A 10,851-nucleotide genomic window follows, 5' to 3' on the forward strand; every position below is an offset into this window, starting at 1 on the left:
TCCATCGATATAAAGAAAATCGTTTTATTTTGTCTGTACAGATATTTCGCCTCTTTCTCTGCTCGTCCTTCTGCACAGGGAGGCTGAGGAGAGTGATTCCCTGACACCCTCTGATCCCCCTTCTTTAAAAGAGGGACCAGTGCAGGTGCATCCAACTCACCAGCAGGTGGTGATCACTTGAGACAGCTCAGCCCTTCTTTTCACCCGAGTGTCCGAGACCAGCTCATTCACTGGCGAGAGCTCCAACACTTGGCGGCTGAGGGGCGGAGCTACATGCAAGCCCACACTAGAGAAGTGAAGAGTCCAGCCCGTCTCGAGCAGCTGGGTTCCAGAGCCCAGCTGTGCATGGCGGTGAGCCCGACTATATCTGGCTGGTACCTCTCGACCTCCTGAACAAGCTCAGGCCCCCCCCCCCGAGGTGACATTTCATGTCCCCCGCCGGCGTCTGCAGCCCGATCCACGTTGCACCCGATCCCCATGGGATCGTCTGTAGGTGGTGGGTCCACAGGACGACGGGCCCGTGTCGTCCGTTCAGGGGGGGCCACGGTCCTGGTTGGTATGCAGATTCACTGTGAGGTCTGTGGCGAGGATCATTTGTAGAAGTGATTTGAACGTCTACGTGAGTTTAAGATCAGAACATTTGATTCAACACAAACACTGATGTCAGACACAAGAAGCCACCACGCTGAGCTTCACAAAGGGAGCATTTATTGCAGGCTTGTTGTACTGGACCGTTATCACAACACAGGTGTGCGTCACAGCAACCACCTGTCTAACATACATGATACAGTTTAATATGTGAGATATATTTACAGTGAGATCACAGGTGAGCAGAGACCAGGTGGGCTGTGAAATCATAAAAACATGAGATCATAAAAATGGAGAAGAACGCTGTGTGTGTGTGTGTGTCAGGGGTTCATGTGTAAAAAGTCTCTCTCTCTCTCTCTCTCTCCCTCTCTCTCTCTCTCAGGAGTGCAGCGCTCCTCTCTCTCCCTCTCTCTCTCTCTCAGGAGTGCAGCGCTCCTCTCTCTCTCTCTCTCTCTCTCTCAGGAGTGCAGCGCTCCTCTCTCTGTCTCTCTCTCTCTCTCAGGAGTGCAGCGCTCCTCTCTCTCTCTCTCTCTCTCTCTCTCAGGAGTGCAGCGCTCCGCTCTCTCTCTCTCTCTCTCAGGAGTGCAGCGCTCCTCTCTCTCTCTCTCTCTCTCTCTCAGGAGTGCAGCGCTCCTCTCTCTCTCTCTCTCTCTCTCTCTCAGGAGTGCAGCGCTCCGCTCTCTCTCTCTCAGGAGTGCAGCGCTCCTCTCTCTCTCTCTCTCTCTCTCTCAGGAGTGCAGCGCTCCTCTCTCTCTCTCTCTCTCTCTCTCTCAGGAGTGCAGCGCTCCTCTCTCTCTCTCTCAGGAGTGCAGCGCTCCTCTCTCTCTCTCTCTCTCTCTCTCAGGAGTGCAGCGCTCCTCTCTCTCTCTCTCTCTCTCTCTCAGGAGTGCAGCGCTCCTCTCTCTCTCTCTCAGGAGTGCAGCGCTCCTCTCTCTCTCTCTCTCTCAGGAGTGCAGCGCTCCTCTCTCTCTCTCTCTCTCTCAGGAGTGCAGCGCTCCGCTCTCTCTCTCCTCTCGCTCCTCTTCGTCCATCTTGCGGCCATGTTTCCTGAAGTACTTGTAGCGTTGGACGTAGAGCTTCACCAGGTTGCTGACTTTGACCGGGTTGATCTCTCCGGTGCGGCTGTGGCAGATCTGAGGGAGGAGTCAAATCCAGCTGTTAGTTGATCCTTTTGTCACGTGTTGTTTCCTGTGATCAGGTCAGTGTCTAACACGCCTGCAGAGCGACCTGGTGGGCGGGGCCACGGTCAAACCTGCAGCATTTACCGTGAAACTAAAATGATGCTTCCGATGACACAATATGAACAAAGAGGTGATGAGGGCGGCGGTGTGTGTGTGTGTGTGTGTGTGTGTGTGTGTGTGTGTGTGTGTGTGTGTGTGTGTGTGTGTGTGTGTGTGTGTGTGTGTGTGTGTGTGTGTGTGTGTGTGTGTGTGTGTGTGTGTGTGGCGAGGCTGACCTTGTGCACAGCTTTCCTCAGGATGTCTTTGTACTCGTCCTTGTTGATGTCTTTGCGTTGATAGTACGGCTTGATGGCGAGCTTCACCTCCTCCACCGCTCGCTCCTGAGTGTGCAGCTTCTTCAGGTACTGAGAGAAACGGGACGCACACGTGTTAACCACCCCGAGCTACCTGAGGACCGGGATCGTGCCGGATGATCGGTGAGAACAGGAAAGTGTGGTTTACCTTATCCGGGTCTTTGCTGTCGTTGTCCCACCCAGTGTCACCAACACTCCCTGACAGGCCCGAGGGTAACATTGGAGGCGGAGTCTGTGCACATCCTCCGCCCATGGAGGGATGCAGGAGGGAAGGCGGGGTCTTTGTGCAGCCGACCAATGGGAGGGAGCCGTGGAGGATGAACTGGGCGGGGCTCAGACCAGTTGGAGGAGGAAGCGAGGGCGGGGGCGGGATCTGTGAGGAGGCAGAGGATGCTGAGGAAGGCGGGGCATGCTGCTGGGACTGGCTCTGATTGGCCTGCGAGAGGATCTGAGCGAGAGAGACACCAGACGATTTAAAGAGGCGTGATCCCCGTCTGTTAGAGGAACACGCGTTAACACGCCGCCAGCAGTCTGAGTGCACGTGTGCAAACAGCGTGGGCGCCGCTCTCTTACCTGGCTGGTGGCCTGAATGAACTCCTGTGCTTTGGCTCTGCTGGCGATGTTTGCCTCCTCCATCTTAAAGAGCAGCGCCGTCACTGAGAGGGGAACACAGGGACACCAATCAGCAACATCAAAACAAGCAAAGGTCAAAGGTCATCCTATAACTGAAGGGCGCCCGCTCCAGGTCGCTCTCTCTTCGATATTGATGAAGACACTCACGGGCCAGAACTCCTCCGGTGGTGCAGTCGACGCCGGTCTGCAGGCTCCAGGGGAGCGCTGCAGGAGGGGGGGGGGGAGGGGGAGGTTTGGTAGCGGAGGAGGAGGACACGGAGGAGGAGGGGTCAGAGGAGGACAGAGAGAGGACGCTCAGGCCGGCTGACGAGGACGAGCACGGAGGGGAAGACACAGATTTGGTTGGTTCGTCTGGAGGCGGGGGCTTGGAGGTGGGCGTCGACAGTCCGGCTCCCGGGGGGGCCGACATGCTGGACGGGCTGGACGCCGGGAGGGCGGGGCTGGTCTGAGTGGGACAGTCCTCGGCTAGGAAAGAAGGGTCTGGAGTCTTACAGCTGCTGTCCACAGTCTGAGAGTCTGGAGAAGACTCTCGGGTGTCCCTCATGGCGGGCAGGGCGGGGGGCGGGGTGTGCGGCGGTGAGGAGGACGGCGGGAGGACACTGGTGGAGGAGGAGGAGGAGGAAGAGGAGGAGGAGCAGGGTGCAGGGCCAGCTGGACCAGGATGTGGGCTGGCTGACTTGTTTCCGTCTCCAGCTACGGACTGACCATCGAGGGAGGCCCCGCCCCAGACCTCAGAGGAGGCCTTTGATTGGCTGTTGTCTCCAGCTGTCATTCCTGCAGCCCCACTTTTATCTCTGATTTTCTTCCCCAGGCGACGGCGACGTTTGGTGGCCAGAGTGGAGGACGGGGAGGAGGCGGAGGAGGACGTGGAGGTGATGGAGCTGGGTTTGGTCTTCTTGGCTTTGAGTCCTGCAGACGTGGTTAAGGAGGAGGGGGGCGGAGCCGCCAGGCCGCTCCTCTTCCCCAGCTCCTTCCCCCGGCCAGTCAGAGACAGCGGCTCCGAGCACGGTTTGAGGAACGGAGAGCGGCTCTCGTTGTCCCTGCAGAAGACCACAGCGATTGAGCCCCCCACCACGGAGCTCCCAGAGCCCCCCCCTGCTCCTCCTGGTCCCAGCAGGTCCATGGGGAGCTTCCCCGAGCCGACCGAGGCCCCGGTGGTGCTGCTCACACCTTCACGCACCAACACCGACACTTTGGACTGAAGCTTGCCTTTTCGACTGGCCCCGCCCTCTTTCTTAGACTTCCCAGAGCGACCCGGCTCCTTCCTGCCTCCTTTCTCCCGCTCTTTGTCCTTCGCCACTTTCCTCGCCCTCTTTGCTGGAGCGCCGGAGGGGACGGGGGCAGAACCTGAACTCACCATCATGGACGAGAGGCATTTGGGTTTGGTTCTGTTGGAGGAGGAGTCAGAGGGGCCCGTTTTCTTAAACGTGCGAGATTTCTTCTTCTGGTGTCGTCCACTCTTGGGGGCGGATTTAGTTTTGGGGGAGGGGACAGGTGGCTCAGGAGGCAGGACGGCAGGGGGCGTGTCCTCCAGAGAGGGGTAGTCAGAGTCCAAAGCCTCGCCGTCCAAAGACAACACGTCGATCTCCAGTTTGTCAGAGTAGTGGTCTGAATCGTAGCTGTGGTACCTCGGGGGAGAGACGGACGGCGAGCGGCTGTGCATGCTCCCGCCATCCTCCACCTCTCCAGCAGAGCGCCACTTCCTCTTCTTCTTCTTCTTGTGGGGTTTGTCGGAGTCCTGCGGGGGCCGACAGGGGGACGTGGGGCTGAGTCTCGGGGAGCCGGGCACGGTGGTGGTGGTCGTAGTGGTGGTGACCGTGATGGTTCGCTTGATGGCGAAGAGGTCTGAGCCGTTGAGGTCTTGGATGGACGGAGGGACGACAGGTCGACCATCCCGCCGCCGCTCCCTCTCTCTCTCGCCGTCCCTCTTCTCTCGGCTCCTCTTCGACCCGCCTCGCTCTCTGCTGCTCGACCGCCGGCCCCTCCGCTCGCTCTCCTTCTTTCTCGAGCCTCGATCTCTGTCGTCTCTTCTTCGACTCGTGTTGCGACTCTGATCTCTCTCTCTCTCCCTGTCCCTCTCTCGCCCTCTCTCTCTCTCCCTGTCCCTCTCTCGCCCTCTCTCTCTCTCCCTGTCTTTGTCTCTGTCTCTGTGTCGGTCTTCAGACTGACTTGAGAAGGAGTGTCTGCTGTGTCCCGCTCGTCCTGACGAGGCCTCTCTGCTGCTGTGACGTCGTTTCTTCCTCTTCCTGCTGCTGCTCCTGCTGCTCCTCCCAACTTTAGCCTCCTTTTTTATTCCTCCCTCCTTCTCTTTGCTCCTCTCCTGACCTCCTTCTTTGTCCTTTCTCCTCTTTTTCCTCTTCTCCTCCTTGTCCCCGGACTTCCTGTCTTTGCTCTTCAGCGGGTCGCGGTCCTTGGAGCTTTTGGAGGACTTGCTGGTCTTAGTGTTTGGCTCCACGGGGGGCGTGAGGGGGGAGGAGGGAGCAGAGGCCGGAGTGTGGGGGGGGAGAGGAGGCGTGTGAGGAGAGAGGGGGGACGATGGGGGAAAAGAGAGATATCTTTCTTTTCGTCTGCTGACCAGCTTCCTCCTCAGATCCTCCACTCCTACGACAGGCTCCTCCTCTGGCTCCGCCTCCCACGTGCCCTCCGTACGCACGGACACAAAGCCGTCCCCATCAAGCACGCGCAGGATCCGTTCCGGCTTGGACCCGAAGAAAGAGACGCTGGGAGAGTCAAGGGAGAGGATTTCTGCTGCTGCTCTCTTGTTGCCTCCCTCTCTGTCGGCGGCGCCCACGATCTCGCCTTCCTCTATCTCAGAGTTCTCCGAGTCGCCCCCCTCCCTCGGCCCTCTGGCGCTGCAGTCCACCCTCCTCCTCAGGTGGAGCGGGGAGGTCCGCCGGGGGCTGGGGAGGTCAGTCAGGGTGTCCGTGGAGTCTGGAGGCTCTTCCTCTTTCTCGTCCTCTGCACGTCTCTGCACGTCCCCTCCTCCGTCATCGGCGTCTGACGCCGGGGATCCTGTGGGGTCAAAGGGGTCGTATTTCTCGCCCTCCTTCGCTCCCTCAGTGGGACTGAAAGGGTCGTACATCTCCTTTTTCAGCCCCTCCCTGTCACAGTCGTGGGGCTGAGCTGAAGGGTGGGGGAGGCAGTCTGTGGAGGAGGTGTTGGCTGGAGGTGTGGGGTGAGACTGCCCTCCTGCAGGGGCAGAAGTGGAGGAGACCCGCGGCAACTCCATCCCCTGGGTCGGACCCTTCACATGGTTCTGATAGACACACGTGTTGATGCCGACAGAGGAGGAAGTGGACAAGGGAGAGGACGAAGGAGACGAAGGAGAGGACACAGATAGGGAAGGAGAGCAGGGAGGAGGACTCCTGGCCGCCTCTCTGACTCCCCCCGGGGACGACGACGAGGCAGTCGGCCTCCTTTTGAAGCCTGAAGATGGAGTCAAGTCCATCAGACCAAAGATCTGCAGGAGTCCGACAGACGGAGATCCACGATGGAGACCAGGAAGAAGGACTTAATCTGTGAGAGAGGACGCATGCAGTCTGTCAGTGAAACACTCCCACTGTGTCATTGTTCACAGTACATCCATCCATCCTTCATCCATCCATCCTTCATCCATCCTTCATCCATCCATCATCCATCCATCATCCATCCATCCATCCATCATCCATCCATCCATCCATCATCCATCCATCCTTCATCCATCCATCATCCAGCCTTCATCCATCCATCCTTCATCCATCCATCATCCAGCCTTCATCCATCCATCCTTCATCCATCCATCATCCAGCCTTCATCCATCCATCCTTCATCCATCCATCCTTCATCCATCCATCCTTCATCCATCCTTCATCCATCCATCATCCATCCATCATCCATCCATCCATCATCCATCCATCATCCATCCATCCATCATCCATCATCCATCCATCCATCCATCCTTCATCCATCCATCATCCATCCATCATCCATCCATCATCCATCCATCCATCATCCATCCATCATCCATCCATCATCCATCCATCCTTCATCCATCCATCATCCATCCTTCATCCATCCATCATCCATCCATCCATCATCCATCCATCATCCATCCATCCTTCATCCATCCATCATCCATCCATCATCCATCCATCCTTCATCCATCCATCATCCATCCTTCATCCATCCATCATCCATCCATCCTTCATCCATCCATCATCCATCCATCATCCATCCTTCATCCATCCATCATCCATCCATCATCCATCCATCCTTCATCCATCCATCATCCATCCTTCATCCATCCATCCTTCATCCATCCATCATCCAGCCTTCATCCATCCATCCTTCATCCATCCATCCATCCTTCATCCATCCATCCATCTATCATCCATCCTTCATCAATCCATCCATCATCCATCCTTCATCCATCCATCCTTCATCCATCCATCCATCCATCTATCATCCATCCTTCATCCATCCATCCATCCATCCATCCATCATCCATCCATCCATCCATCTTTCATCCATCATCCATCCTTCATCCATCCATCCATCCATCCATCATCCATCCATCCATCCATCTTTCATCCATCATCCATCCATCTATCCATCCATCATCCATCCATCTATCATCTATCAATCCATCCATGCCTTGCTAAAGGGCACCTCGGCACTGCCCGAGAAGTGGTCGTCACCTCTCAGCCATATTTTGGTCCGCATCAGGACCTGAAGGGGTGACCCTCCAGTCCCTCAAGTCTGTCTCTCTGTAGCTGTCTGTGTCTCTGTAGCTGTCTGTGTCTCTGAAGCTGTCTGTGTCTCTGTAGCTGTCTGTGTCTCTATAGCTGTCTGTCTCTCTGTAGCTGTCTGTGTCTCTGTAGCTGTCTGTCTGTCTCTCTGTAGCTGTCTGTCTGTGTCTCTGTAGCTGTCTGTCTCTCTGTAGCTGTCTGTCTGTGTCTCTGTAGCTGTCTGTCTCTCTGTAGCTGTCTGTGTCTGTAGCTGTCTGTCTATCTGTCGGCAGTCTCTGTGATCACTCGAAGCTAATGTTAGCTCACCAGCTAATAGCTAATTTGTCCTCTCCTGATGGAATACCTTTGAAATTGACGTTAATGACGTCACTACTCTCTCTGTATTTCCGGTTTATTAATGTTCATATTTTAATCAAACACTGAGTCTCTGTCGGTAGCAGCTAGCCTGGTCAGCTAGGTTAGCTTACACTAGCTAGCCAGCTAGGACCCCCAAAAAGAGGCGTGCGCGTGACTCACCTGTTGTTGGTGATTCTTCGGTCACAGGTGAAACGATCCGTCCTGCATGACCTCCTTTCTCTTCTTCTTTATTCAAAATGTGACATAAAACACACAAAACACTTAACCCTTTCATCGCTTAAAACAGCAGCCCCGTTCCATCAACGGCCGCCATCTTCCGTCCACTCAGACCGGACAGCAAAGGATGCTGGGAATCGTAGTTCCGAAAAGTTCTGTCATTATTTAGCTTCTATCGTTGTTTAAAATTAACAATTTATTAACTGAATTATCTTGAAATATCTAAACTCTATGCATCTTTAAAAGACTTCAAACAATTCTGTTAAATGTTTATCGTCATGTTTATGTTTCGTTTTCATTTTCTGTGCATCCGTCTGTGAAACAGTGACTTTTAGAAGGTGTATAAATAAAACTTTATTGATTTTTTTATTACACAACGTTTCAACAAGAAAACAAACTTCTGAAAATATCTGTATTCCCTTAAAATAAAAATAGTCAAAAGCAACGCAGACAAGAAAAACACTTATGTCAGAAACTTGTTTTTTTTTTCCCATCCGTGACGTCGTCACAGATTTAAAGATGGACAACATAAAGCAGAGGAGACGCTCGTGTCCTCATAGTGCACAGTAAGAGCGAGTGTATCCTCGCCTTGACGCAGACAAACACGTGAAACTTAAAGCTGAGGAACCAAACAATCAGAGCGCCACATTAAGGAACAGTCAGTTTGTGCGTTTTTAGCGTCTCATTGATGTGTCGTGTCTGTGACATCATCAGCGTACCTGAATGATACTGAGTCTCTATCAGATATATTTCTATATGATTGCATGTTTGGCACTATAAGATCTACACATACGGCTCTGAGAGAAACACGCAGCGACTCACTCCTAACACAGTAAAACTCAAGCAGATACAATCGTCCGTCACGTGAGAGTCTGGACTCGTCTGCTCCTCCGGCAGTGAAGAACATGGACAACAGGAAACAGGAAGTAGACGATTTGGGCTGACAGGACGGAGCAGATGAAGCGGGACAGACCCTGAGTTCTCTCCAGTGAACAGACAGGCACTCTAATCTGAACCTCCCCACCCCCCTCTCGGACTCCGGACCCCTAAGTGGGGGGGTCAGAGGAGCTGGAGATGGCTCGGAGGAGCAGCTGGACCAGGCGAGGACCTCTTCCTGCCTTCAGACCAGCCCTGCATCCTTGGCCATCTTGTAAAAGGCTCCTCTCTGGGCCGTGAGGTTGGCGGGCGAGTCGAACTCAGCCATCTCTCCTTTCTCCAACACCAGCACCCTGAGGGGACACAACCAGATGAAGAGCACGCCTCCTCTCAGCGTCAAGTAACAACGTGTCATCAGCTGTGTGCAGTTTACCGGGTGTAGTCCATGATGGTGTTGAGGCGGTGGGCGATGGTCAGCACGGTGCAGTCCTCAAACTGGGAGCGGATGGTGGACTGGATCAGGTTGTCTGTCTCCATGTCCACAGCTGCTGTGGCCTCATCCAGGACCAGGATCTTTGTTTTCCTCAGGAGAGCTCGAGCTAAACACAGCAGCTGTCTCTGCCCCACACTGAAACACACACACACACACACACATATTTCTTTAAAGGACCAATCAGAGAGCTGCTCTCTTCCTGTGTGATCATGAAGGAAACATGCTGTGTTGAAGCTTCTCTGACAACAATGCAGCAGCCAGTATGTCCTCCTTCTAACAGAGCTGGCTAAACACTGAAGCTACAGTGTCCACCACATGCAGAGCTGGCTACACACTGAAGCTACAGTGTCCACCACATGCAGAGCTGGCTAAACACTGAAGCTACAGTGTCCACCACATGCAGAGCTGGCTAAACACTGAAGCTACAGTGTCCACCACATGCAGAGCTGGCTACACACTGAAGCTACAGTGTCCACCACATGCAGAGCTGGCTAAACACTGAAGCTACAGTATCCACCACATGCAGAGCTGGCTACACACTGAAGCTACAGTGTCCACCACATGCAGAGCTGGCTAAACACTGAAGCTACAGTGTCCACCACATGCAGAGCTGGCTACACACTGAAGCTACAGTGTCCACCACATGCAGAGCTGGCTAAACACTGAAGCTACAGTGTCCACCACATGCAGAGCTGGCTACACACTGAAGCTACAGTGTCCACCACATGCAGAGCTGGCTAAACACTGAAGCTACAGTGTCCACCACATGCAGAGCTGGCTAAACACTGAAGCTACAGTGTCCACCACATGCAGAGCTGGCTAAACACTGAAGCTACAGTGTCCACCACATGCAGAGCTGGCTAAACACTGAAGCTACAGTGTCCACCACATGCAGAGCTGGCTAAACACTGAAGCTACAGTGTCCACCACATGCAGAGCTGGCTAAACACTGAAGCTACAGTGTCCACCACATGCAGAGCTGGCTACACACTGAAGCTACAGTGTCCACCACATGCAGAGCTGGCTAAACACTGAAGCTACAGTGTCCACCACATGCAGAGCTGGCTACACACTGAAGCTACAGTGTCCACCACATGCAGAGCTGGCTAAACACTGAAGCTACAGTGTCCACCACATGCAGAGCTGGCTAAACACTGAAGCTACAGTGTCCACCACATGCAGAGCTGGCTAAACACTGAAGCTACAGTGTCCACCACATGCAGAGCTGGCTAAACACTGAAGCTACAGTGTCCACCACATGCAGAGCTGGCTACACACTGAAGCTACAGTGTCCACCACATGCAGAGCTGGCTAAACACTGAAGCTACAGTGTCTCCACATGCTGAGCTGTGTGAGAGGAGGGGGGGAGACAGCTCTCTGTGATGATTAGAGTTTAGACTGCAGTACTCATTTTAAACACTAGGGGG

The 10,851-nt window shown here is 54.3% G+C and overlaps 2 protein-coding genes across 3 annotated transcripts in view; both read right to left on the reverse strand.

Moving 5' to 3' along the window:
* Nucleotides 1-691: 691 nt before the first annotated feature.
* scaf1 (SR-related CTD-associated factor 1) lies at nt 692-8,184 on the reverse strand. Of its 2 annotated transcripts, none has more exons than XM_079366398.1 (6): nt 7,999-8,184; nt 2,903-6,271; nt 2,696-2,778; nt 2,271-2,495; nt 2,045-2,173; nt 692-1,721 (listed from the first exon to the last, which is right to left on the reverse strand). In XM_079366398.1, the coding sequence occupies exons 2-6, from the start codon at nt 6,201-6,203 to the stop codon at nt 1,569-1,571; spliced, it is 3,891 nt and encodes a 1,296-aa protein (XP_079222524.1). In that variant the 5' UTR covers nt 6,204-6,271; nt 7,999-8,184; the 3' UTR covers nt 692-1,568. The 2 variants fall into 2 exon arrangements, with proteins under 2 accessions (XP_079222524.1, XP_079222523.1); XM_079366397.1 differs by having other exon boundaries at nt 2,271-2,570.
* Nucleotides 8,185-8,392: 208 nt separating this feature from the next.
* LOC306837721 (multidrug resistance-associated protein 1-like) overlaps nt 8,393-10,851 on the reverse strand; it is a 16,405-nt gene continuing 13,946 nt past the window's right edge. Inside the window, exons 24-25 of the mRNA XM_079365458.1 lie at nt 9,365-9,567; nt 8,393-9,284 (exon numbers count right to left, since the gene is read on the reverse strand). Coding sequence (XP_079221584.1) covers nt 9,176-9,284; nt 9,365-9,567 — 312 coding nt within the window. The 3' untranslated portion in view covers nt 8,393-9,175. The remainder of the gene's footprint in view (nt 9,285-9,364; nt 9,568-10,851) is intronic.

This window comes from Symphodus melops (genome assembly GCF_947650265.1).
Source record: "Symphodus melops genome assembly, chromosome: 17".
Taxonomy (NCBI): domain Eukaryota; kingdom Metazoa; phylum Chordata; class Actinopteri; order Labriformes; family Labridae; genus Symphodus; species Symphodus melops.

Bases quoted from the DNA above. Each gene is read 5' to 3' on its own strand.
- scaf1 (XM_079366397.1), bottom strand. From the start codon at position 6,203: ATGGACTTGACTCCATCTTCAGGCTTCAAAAGGAGGCCGACTGCCTCG. The intron at 2,571-2,695 runs GTAAGAGAGCGG...TCTCTCGCTCAG, and splicing joins TCATTCAGGCCACCAGCCAG to ATCCTCTCGCAGGCCAATCA. The intron at 1,722-2,044 runs GTCAGCCTCGCC...CTCCTCCCTCAG, and splicing joins TGAGGAAAGCTGTGCACAAG to ATCTGCCACAGCCGCACCGG.